The following is an 11,638-nucleotide window of genomic DNA, read 5'->3' as shown; positions in this document are numbered from 1 at the left end:
TTGCACTGGACTGGATTAATAGGTACACACAATTGGTCTGATTTTTAAAGCTCTTCAATACTGGAGAAGGTAGACTATCATGGGGAAACTTGAGTGACCTAGCAAACCTGGAATGTATTTATTGAAAATCATTTGGACCAGATACATGTTAGGTTTGCTAGATCACCCAGGTAGTCCCATGATAGTCTATCTTCTCTAGTCGTGGAGAGCTTCAATAAATCAGACCCAGAAGGCCTGTGCTAATAGGCAACAGGGCCAAAGAGGAAGTTTTTTTCCTTCTTAACCCTACGGTAATGTTCATGTAGTACAGGTACTATGTTTGTACAGTGTATGTTACTAGCTTAAAATATTGTATGTGACCTCATTGAATGTAATTAAAAAGAATATTATCCCAATTCTCTTCTATTGCTTTCTATTCCTCTATTACTTATTTGCCATCCTTATTGTGCATTCTTTATTCCTCAAATCTTCTTTCTATATAATATAAATTCCATTGTTGCTGACAAAGTGGTAGGCACTGATTTATGCATACAATGTAAAGTCCTACAGAATATTTTTTTTTTTTTTTTTTTAAACAAAAAAAAGAATTATGTTAGTTTTTGGGAAAGAAGATGTACTGTATTGATGAAACAATATAAAATAAAAACTATTCAATGTGTGTTCATTATAAAGGGTCCAAGAAAACAGAAACTCCAGGAGTTGAACCCCGAAGGTCATATCAAGTGGTTGAACAAGAGAAAAATTAGAGCCTTCTATACCGGTCTGATTGCTGATGATCTGCGTAGTGGAGCTCAAATGCTGATCCAGGTATGTTCAGCTTTATGTGTTTTTATATGCTGAAGGTTCAAAACAATTATATTTTGATTTGTTTTACCTAAGAATGGGCTTACTCATAATGCCAAAAGGGTTCCCTTTTTTTTACTTTTTTTTCAATAACTTGCAACCTTTAATTAAAGAGTTTTCAATAGTAAATTTTAAATAGTATTATTATTCATGCCACATTCCTAATTTTCATGAAAAATACTCTTAGGAAAAAGCTAGAGATGAAACGTTAAAGGCATCCACTTATTAAACCATTTTGTATTTAAACAACCAGCCAACTTTATTCATTGTAATATTCCTTAAAACATATTGGAAACATTTTAAAAACATCCAAACAGATATGTCTCTAAGTATATTGATGAGTTTTGCAGATGTTTGGTCTGGTTCCTCAGGATTTTCTTTGATACCTGGAACTTGTAGTACAGATGGTAGTTAAGATGTACGTACATCACACAGGTTCTGTGCACATTGGCTGCATTTACCTTTTCCCACAGTGCAAGTCTATGAGCTGTGTGATTCATAAAAACAAGTCATACAGCTAATATTTCAATGGTTGCCCAACTTTGGGCTCAACCATGCCCACAAGTATCCCACTTAAAGGCCTGCCTGCTTGCTTTGCTCTGTTTGTTTTCATACTTAACTTTTTTGGGTGCCATTCAGCTGGTCACATGACACTCTGGATCTTCTACCACAACTTCCTCTTCTTCAGCCAAGGTGGTAGTTTGTTGATGCAGAAGGGGACACTTACATGATGAAAGGTGCCTTGGCAATGTCCCCTCTAAGGATGTGGCCATGATGCCCATATATCCTCAAACTAAACAAATCTTTTGCTGAAAAAGTTGTACTGTAGGTGAAAAAGAACTATTGAGGGGGGTACTTTGAAATGAAATTGAGTATTGCAGCCTGAGTTTTTTTTGTTTTTTTATTTGTACCCTGTCTGTGGACTCATTTTCATTGAACAAATATGACCCACTTATGGCATTTTCCACTGAATTATTTAGAAAGGTTTCTACTGAATACAAAAATACTGGGAAGGAAAAAAGGCAACCTGCTTTGCTTATGCAATGCAGACCAATAGATTCCTTTTAATGACAGCACCATCAGCAGGTTAAACCTTTACTTTACCGCCACACCAATGTGTACTGGTTTTGTTGGTTTAAACCCAAAATGCATTGGGGGCATTTACAAAGACTTAATATTTTGTCTCAAATGCACATAAATTGGGAGAACAACAATATTTTAAAATCTCCCGTGTTGTCTGTACAAACAGCTTATCTCTGGCATTCTGGCATGGTGTCATGTATACTCATGTAATCCATAACCTTTCTTCATCTACTGGCTTATGTTTTTTTCGATTATGCAGGCATCTGGGTTAGGTCAAATGAAACCGAATGTCCTGTTTTTGGGATATAAGAAGAACTGGCATACGTCTCACCCAAGGAATGTGGAAAGTTATGTGGCAATACTTCAGTAAGTATAATGTGTAATAGCATCTATGAAAAGTTTATATGGACAAATCACTGCTGAGTTTAACACTAAAACTGAATGTAAGGCTTATCTAAAGAAACTGTCCTAAACTGAATACTGAAACACACCTATAGCGAATCTATTTTCTACACTATCCAGTTTGTTAGTAAGAAGAAATCCACAGTTTTTCTTTAACTTCAACTTTAAACTCCCACAAGTTCCATTCACTTTATCTTTGTACTCTTGACAATGACCCATTTGCAATGATAGCAGAATGACAACAATACATAGGGAATGACAAGAAGTTTTATGTCATGTATTGTGTGAAATATATTACACATAACCCAACTGTCTTTTTATTGTAGTGATTCATTTGACTTTAACTATGGCCTGTGTCTGCTAAGAATGAAAGATGGACTCAACATGTCTCGGGTCATGCAGGCTCACAGTAAGTCATTGATATCTGTCAAATGTCTGTTACCTTGATCTTGATATTCACCCATGAATACCTCTTTCTGTTATATTACTATGGAGGTGTGTGCTATTTTTTTTTTTTTTAATCTTTCTACATAAATTGTTATTTTTCACTGCAGTCAATCCTGTGTTTCAACAAATGGAGGAACCAAAAATGAAAGAAGAAGGGGAGAATGGAGATAGCTGCATGGCACAAGGAACATGTAAGTCAATGATATGCAAAGCTGGGTTGCACATCTCCGACCTGTTTTAAGACAAACATAAAAAACTGACATTTTTGATCTCTTCTTCCTAACATGTTTACTTGTTCAGCTGTCATGCAGACCATCTTGCTTCTGCTGAAAGATGTAGACAAGGATTTCCAGACAACTAACATTGTTAGAAGGAAGTCAAAATGACAGTTCTCTCATGACATAGTTACTCTAAAGTGCATATGGACCCAGAATAAGAACAATTTAAAGCAAGCCATCCGTGGCTTTCTAGCTGCTTGCACAGTGAAGTAATAACTCCTAAAGACCACATCAAAGGCTCAAAACTTAGGTTTCACTTTATATCTAATACGCTTAGGAATATCTGTAGCGTGTATACATTACAGTGCTGACAGGGTGCCAAGAATCTGGTGCAACAGAAATTAATAGGAAAAGGGCTGATGCTTCAGTACATCTGTTATGAAATGTGGATGATTTTCTCCACAAAACTTACACTATTTACAAATGTAAATCATGGCTTGTTTTAAAGTGTTTACCTGTGTATACAATGTATGTAAACATTTCAGTGTGCAAATGTTGGGCACAGGTTCACTTTGTTTTCAGTGGGATTTACCACCTCATCATGTAGCACAGATATTACCCTTCCATAATGTGACAGTCACTAAGTCTGATCTTTACGGGAAATAGTCACATACTTACCCATATACAGAAGAAAGAGGCACTTTGTAGTGCTTCGCATCAAAAGAAGGAGCAACCAAGGGACACTTGAGGTTTTTGGGTGTAAAATTGTCAGGAATTACGCAAAGGCACCTAAATATTCTGAAACCTTCAAAATCCTGCCCAATACCAGCCCATTCTTCTACACAAATCTCCAAAATGTTTAGGTAGTTCTGGAGCTTTCTAATTTCTCCTATCCCTAAACATTCATTACAGACTAATAGGAATAAGCAGCAGGCATGAAGGCTAGACAATATATGTCATTATCAGAATTAGGTAGCATTATCAGTTATATCAGCAATTAGTAACCATATTTAGTTATTTTGATAACTCCCTGTTTCAGAACAACATCCTGATTTTCCACTGCACTACAGTTCTGTTAATAATAGGTTTGCAAACTACTGCTCTTATCACAGCAAAGCCATTACATTCCCCACTCAGCTGGCACACAAAAATCCACAATAATCTATGTTTGTGAATGTAAAATGCTGATACACAATTATAGAATTCCTTATTTGCAGTGGATCCAGAGGCTGTAACTGCTGAACAACAGGCAAGCACCATCTTCCAGGTTAACCAGGGAAAGAAGACAATTGATATATACTGGTTGTTTGATGATGGAGGTAAGTGTCACCATTCAAATTTTCAGCCTGTTGCTGTTTACCCCTAGCACGGGCATTGTAATTCTTTTTTCTCCTCTGCCTTTCTGCCCTTATTTACAAAAGCATAATGTTTAGCAGAGCAAGCCAAGTATATGAATGTTTCTGAAGATACTTTAACCTGGAGGTAGTTTGTGATTAGCAATGCAGAAAATTCCCTGCAAACTCCAGCTAGTCAAACAAAAAAACCTAGTTAAACAAGGGACCTCTGTTAAGCTGGGTCCCTGTATTTCAGACCTCTGAAGTATGAAAAATACAAAGAAATGATAGCAAGAATTTGAGAACAGGTTTACGTGGAGGAAGCACCTGTCTTCCAGGTACAGCATCATAGCGTTAACTAAACATTGCTCTAAACAGCTGAAGTTTCTCGTTTTGCGTTACATTCAGCCACCCAATAATGTCTATGACTCCTAGGAATCAGTGTAAAACTTTAAATGCCCATTGTTTTGGCAATTAATCTGGACATTTTTCTGACGTTTGGGCATGGTGGCAAAATGCTAGCGTGGAGAGAAATACATTTGGATGAGGTGCTCGTTAAAAAGTTCCAGTGGGCGATGAAAACTCATTTCAAAAGCCAAGAAACAAACTCTAATTTTTTTACACAGAGAAAAAAAGAAAAAAGTTATTAAAAATGCAATGTGATGGTAAAATTTATAATCAAAAAAGAATAACATTTTGTCCAAAATCAGTTTAGCCCAAATCTCTTGTGGGGGCCTGTTTCTTTAAAAGTAATTTACTGCTTATCCCCCTTCAAGTGTTTACACACTTCAAGCACATGTGCCTTCATGGATTGCTGTGGTTGTTCCTGTTGGGCTACTGAAAATTTAAGTATATGAAGTTTTCTGTTAACAGGTATTTTGTATATAAAAGGGAGTCTGCATTTACAGGTTTTCTTTAAAGCTAAACTCCAGGCGGATATAAAAAAAAGACAACAATTAGCTCTGTTTTATTTATATATATTATTACAATGTATTTTTGTTTACTGCAATCAGTGTAAGTACCTGGATTTCATTTCACAACAGCCTTTCCCTGCCCCTGTACAATAAACTTAGATTAGTAGAAGGAGCCAATCATTTTATGTGCCGACAAGGAAACATAATGATAGGAAAAAAGAGCATAATGAAAGACCCACTGGTTTGCTGTTTTCACTTTCACTATCCACTCCAAAGCTTGGGGTAGAAAAGGCCTGTAAATGTTACCTAAAATGTATCTGAAGACCAGATTTTTTAATTTGAATATAGTAGGGCAGAGTTAGAAATATCATGCTTTTTGTGTTTGCACTGGGAAGATTGACTGTTAGTTCTGGTAACTATTGTCACTAGAACAGGAAAAGATGAGGGACTTTGCATCAGGGACATTTGTCATAGTAACCACAGTCTAGGAGGGTATTTTGCCTCACTTTGGAGGGACTTCCTTTTAATTCCTGGCATATATACAGAAGAGGAAGGGAATCAATACCATTACAAATGGCAAAAACAAACAACTGACTTCTTCTGTTGAAATGTAGCCTTTATAGAAAAAAAAATTACCTAAAAATATTTAGTGTTAGCTAATAGTTGGAGGAGTTAGTAAAATGCATTTCTTTGTATATATAAATTTTACCAAATAAAATATTACCGGTTATCGTTATAGATTATCTGCTGCTTCCAGTATCCTTTATTGAAAACAGTTGTCACATTTATCTGGCAGGTCTAACTTTGCTTATCCCGTATCTACTGAGCCGCAAAAAACTATGGGCAAATGTCAAAATTCGAGTATTTGTAGGAGGTCAGATCAATAGGATGGATGAAGAGCGCAAAGCGTAAGATTACCTTTTTGTATGACATACTATCATTGTTGGGGTAACCCTACATTTTGTATGTATTGTCTTATCAGATGACGTCTTATAGCATATATACATAGGTGTCTGTGCTTTAATATATTGATATATTGTCTTAACATACAATATCTAATATCGTTTGTACCTAAATGTCAACCAATATATTGACCTAACTTTTGATCTCTTTTAATATAGGATGATTGCTCTACTCAGTAAATTTAGAATTGTATTCCATGAAGTGCATGTTCTGCCTGATATCAACCAGAAGCCTCGGCCAGAACAGTAAGAACAAGATTTATTGTACCGGGTTGATACTCATAAATTCAGATTTAGGAAAAACATGTACTCACCTTTCCGTGGCTCTTGGGTCAGGTGTCACAAAAAATCCAGAGCAGTAAACATTTAGAATATTGCGCAGTGTGCTGATCAAAGAATTTAAACATATCTGCAGCTTTACAGTATTTTTTGTGGTCAAGTATTAATACATAAAGGAATGTCTTTTTAAATTAGACATTTGCAGCAAAAATGTAAGTCAAATTTGGATTAGGATTAAATGTGTTTTTCCCCCCTGTTTAGTTCTACATTTCTGGGTTAAACAGAATTGGCCACTATAAGAACTCATGGGAAAAAAAAAAGGCAGTGCTTTGAGCTGTATGATCACTGTAATATAGGAGGCCAAACAGAGAGGAGGCCATTAGCACAAACTCTTCATACTCTAAAGAGAAACAGTCATGCTAACAAAGCTATGCACTCACATAACTCAGAGGGGTGACTGGTGTTGCTCTTTGTATTTTAAAGAATGGAGTAAAAATGCAGTATCAACACCTGTTGTTTATATTCTTACTGTTAGTGTGAAGCGTTTTGAAGATCTCATTGCTCCGTACATGCTGAATGATGGCTTTAAAGAAGAGCTTCTAGTAAATGAGATGAGGCGTGATTGTCCCTGGAAGATCTCAGATGAAGAAATCAAAAAGAACAGATCTAAGGTATCATCAAAATATCTGTATATCTTCAGTGTAAGATCCAAGACCGAACATTTAAATGTTAACACTGTGCCAAAACTTTGGGCTTATTAGGACACTTATTGGCTACCAACATTGTGCACTGGGTGGGGGATAGTAAAATGTCACAGACACAACACAAAGGGCTCAGTTTGTAAATTTCCAGTAAAAGGCACACATAACAGACAATAAATGAATCCAAAAGTCAAGATGTGATGTGCACCTTAGGAGAAACTGTAAGAACTTCCAACATGGAAGTAGGTAAAAAGTATGTATGAGCATGTGAATACAACTTTAACCAACATATATTTGATAAGATATTTTTTAGTTTGCCTTTGTAGGTGTTTTTGACTATGGATTACCACGTCTTCAGTACAATGTTTTCCCCTTTGTTGTTTTCTTATGCCCTGTTTTACATAAATATATATATTCAATTTGTGTGTTCTCTTTTTTTTCCAGTCTTTGAGGCAAATCAGATTGAATGAGGTGCTGCTGGATTATTCTCGAGATGCAGCTCTTATTGTCATGTGAGTATGATGTACCAGATACCAAGAATCAGAGAAAAACAAATTGCACCTCCAGGACTCCAGTTTTTGTCAATGTGGCAGGAAAAATATTTGTAATGAACTAAAGCCTTTGGTTTTCTTATTTCAAAAAATGAAACAGTACCGTACTCAAAGGAAATTGTGTAAAAAGAAAAACATAAACTACAGAGTTGTGGGGTTTGCTCATCTTTTTTAAGGCTGTCAGAGGCTGGATGAAAAATATTTTTGCTGCAATTCATGCCATTTTACAAAGCACTACCTAGGCCAATTTATAAGGGCAACTGTTGTATTTTTTATTTCTGCAAAGTAAAGCCATCAAAATAGCTGTTAAATTCAATATATTAGTTAAAGAATACTGCACACATCTAAACACCAATCTCTAGAGAAATTGCTCTTTGTATATCTGACCATGAAATATCAAACTAAAATTGTTGTCGTGGACTGAGATCAACCCTCCATAAAAGAAGGCGGCACATGGGATGGTTGTGGTGCAAGGACCCAAAGCAAGAACATAGCATGCAAAATTCAGGAAACCAGGGTACCGAAATCATATACTTTTTGCATTAGGATTCAGGCTTTCTTGGTCCGGTGATGTCATTTCTTGTATTAAAACACCCCTGCCATAGGCTATGTACATGTCAGATGATTATCATCCGATACAAGCCTCAGGGCTTGTCTTGGACAAGAATATGACATGTATACAGTAGCCCTCCAACGTCGTTCATGGATCCGTCCTGGTGGGTCCCCGGACAATAGGAGACAAATGACAGCAATGGACGTGAAGGGGGGGGAGCGCAACGGGGTGCCGCTAGCTCATTCTCCCCCCTCTCCATAGAACAAAACTGCACTGTATGTACAGCACTCCATTCATCTTTTGGTCTTTTGTCTTGAAAACGATCAGGAAAGATTGTCTTCTACTCATACACACCTTGAGGAAGTAAGGTGGGAACATGTTATCTTCAGTCAATACTGACAAGTTTAATCAAGCTCCTTCACATAACTTATCAACTTCAGCAATCTATGTGAAACAATTGGGTAAAGGCATCATTTGACCTGTATCCCCATACTCTTTGCACCAAGTGTAAAGCTGCATACACACGTGCAATTATTGTCGTTGGAAAGGATCTTTCACAATCCTTTCCAATGACTAAGGACTGCACGATGCATAAACAAGTGCTGTACATACAGCACCGTTCTGCTCTATGGAGAGGGAAGAGGGAGAACGATGGAGTGGCACCCTGTTGTGCGCTCTCCCCCTTCCCTTGCATTAGCATCGTTTGTGGATCTACCAGGATGGTCGTTCTGACGATGGACGACGGGCCTGTACACACGCCAGATTCTCGTCTGATATTGGCCCTGAGCTGATTATCGGGTGAGAACCATTGGATGTGTGTACGTAGCTTTAGTGTACGTTTGCCAGGAACAGACTGATTCTGGCTGCACATACAGTTTTAGATGTAGTACGAGTACACAAGCAGATCAGAAGGCAATTTTGTGGTTGACAACTGATCAGTTTTCTGGTTGGTAATCTCTTAGTTAAATGTTCTTAAGCAGCACACACATGAATGATATTCTGCCCTTCTGATTATTTTCTTGAATAGAAAGTGAATAGAACTATGATCACATTTGATGTATTATTCCCATACATAATGACATAACTTGTGTACTTCTGATATTTGATATATATCTATGTCTGACTTGTTACAGAAAAATCAGTTGCTTAAGCTGCGTACACACTGCCAATTTTTGTCGTTGGAAAGGATCTTTCACGATCCTTTCCAACGACAAGGGAGTGCACGATGCATGAACGGTGCTGTACATACAGCACCGTTCATGCTCTATGGAGAGGGGAGGGGGAGAGCGACGGAGCGGCACCCTGCTGCGCGCTCTCCCCTTCACTTTCATTACGATCGGCTGTCGTCCATCGTCCGTGGATCCGGCAGGTCGGTCGTCCGGACGATGGACGACACCGACTGTACACACGGCAGATTTTCGCCCGATAATTGGCCAATGCCGATTATCGGGCGATAAAAATCTGACGTGTGTACGTAGCTTTATGGTCAGCCAGCTGCTGATTTCCCTTTAGATCTGATCATTTAATCAGAATGGAAATTAGATCAGAACTGAAAATCAGCTTGTTATCTAGGCCTGATAACATTTGCAACTGAACAGATGGTCGGGAATGCTTTGTCTAAATGTGTACCTATAGAAGATAGTTACACTGTGGTCTTATAAACATCTCTTTTTTGTTTTTGTTCAGAACAATGCCTATTGCCAGGAAAGGGAAATGTCCCAGTTCTCTGTTCATGGCCTGGTTGGAAACATTGTCCCAAGACCTGAGACCACCGGTACTACTAGTCAGAGGAAACCAGAAGAACGTTCTGACAATGTACTGTCAGTAAGAGAACCGGTTATATTTCCATACTCCAAGAAGAACCAGCGAAAGTGAATAAAGATTAAGGGATGGGAGCATTTCATATTCCAGACCTCCAAAATTTTATTAGGAACAGATTGTGCTAGACCAAAGTATTCTTTCCAGAAACCCCCATTTACTGTATTTTAGTCTTTTGATTTGAACATTTGCTAAGTCATTAGTTACCAATTGTATGAATTTCACCAGGTATATACATTTCTTAATGTTATTTAACTTTTGTTTGGGACAGTATTTATAAAAGTTGTCTCATCACGACAAATGTGGGTTACAGTGCACAGGTGGATACAGCAGAACCTTATTATTATTATTATATTATGTTATCTGGCACCCATGGGGAATATAGTTAGTTAATATTTTTTGAGGTGCCAACCCCAATTAGAACAGAATAATAAAAAAGAAAGCAAAAGACAAAAGGGTTTTTTCAGCAATAATCAATAGAAGTGAATAGAATACAAAAGCAAAACAAATCGGTGATAACAATATAGTCATAGATAGACCGCATGTAACAAACATGATAAAGAGGCGGCCCCTGCGGATAGATTTATCCAAGGGGCTTGCCTGCTAAAACTAAACAATCGGTAGTCTGACTCAAGATAAGATGATACAGATAATCACGGTCTGAAACCCGACGCGTTTCGCCAATAGGCTTTATCTTGGGATGGATCGAGAGCATCAGAGCAGCTGTGTAATCATATATAAACATATGCTGGGGTAAGTATAGGTAAATATAAATAATGTAAAACAGTATCAATACATCAAAATATGGATTACAATACCATATCTGTACCAGTATATTCATTCAAAAGATAATCAGCAGATCATTTCATGGTTCATAATCGCTTAATATCGCAGTGTCACACACATATCCAATAATATTAGTGGGATAAACAGTATAAATTAAAGTGACATATGTAAAAGCGTATGGATAGCTGTCTGGTATTGTTAGCAGGGGTGGTACATATTGCTTCACTAGATAATAATGATAAAAATCTGAATATGGAGTTGCTTGCAACAAACTAAGAGGAAATAAATATATATGTATGTTAAGTAATTAACAAAATACAGTGGTTGGTTATATTTGCAAAAAAGAAGGGGTGGTGTGATTTAGGCATGAATAGTGCAACTTACTTGTTACATAAAGTAAATTCTTTTTCTTATCAAGCACTTAAGAATAACTTGCAGTTCAAAATCAGGAGTCAAGCAGATAGTACTAAGTCAGCATTGGGATGACCGTTACTTCACTGTCAATCTAGGTTAAAGACAGAAATAGCATTGCAGGAGTTAACAAGGTGGCTAGCTAGTAAGAAATAGTGAATGTAGGTATCATAGTAAGGGTTAATTGCTAGGGAGTCCAAGACCTTATGCTAGAATAGGTATCAATTTAAATCATGATCATGTCTTACAAAAACTAAGTACCGTATTTTTCGGACTATAAGACGCTCCGGCCTATAAGACGCACCCAATTTTAAAGGAGAAAAACCTAGAAAAAAA

The 11,638-nt window shown here is 37.2% G+C and overlaps 1 protein-coding gene across 1 annotated transcript in view; it reads left to right on the top strand.

Annotated features, from left to right (window-relative positions):
• The window catches only part of SLC12A3 (solute carrier family 12 member 3), a gene marked incomplete in the record, with an annotated part of 31,677 nt that extends 20,045 nt beyond the window's left edge, over positions 1 to 11,632 (top strand). The window contains 10 exon segments of the mRNA XM_072422806.1: positions 673 to 807; positions 2,186 to 2,292; positions 2,655 to 2,737; positions 2,883 to 2,966; positions 4,211 to 4,312; positions 6,038 to 6,149; positions 6,363 to 6,449; positions 7,018 to 7,153; positions 7,628 to 7,695; positions 9,974 to 11,632. Of these exon segments, the coding sequence (XP_072278907.1) occupies positions 673 to 807; positions 2,186 to 2,292; positions 2,655 to 2,737; positions 2,883 to 2,966; positions 4,211 to 4,312; positions 6,038 to 6,149; positions 6,363 to 6,449; positions 7,018 to 7,153; positions 7,628 to 7,695; positions 9,974 to 10,115 (1,056 nt within the window).
• Positions 11,633 to 11,638: the final 6 nt, after the last annotated feature.

The sequence above is a fragment of the Pyxicephalus adspersus genome, chromosome 9 (genome assembly GCF_032062135.1).
Source record: "Pyxicephalus adspersus chromosome 9, UCB_Pads_2.0, whole genome shotgun sequence".
NCBI classification, from domain to species: Eukaryota; Metazoa; Chordata; class Amphibia; order Anura; family Pyxicephalidae; genus Pyxicephalus; species Pyxicephalus adspersus.
This window is presented reverse-complemented; position numbering and strand designations above follow the sequence as displayed.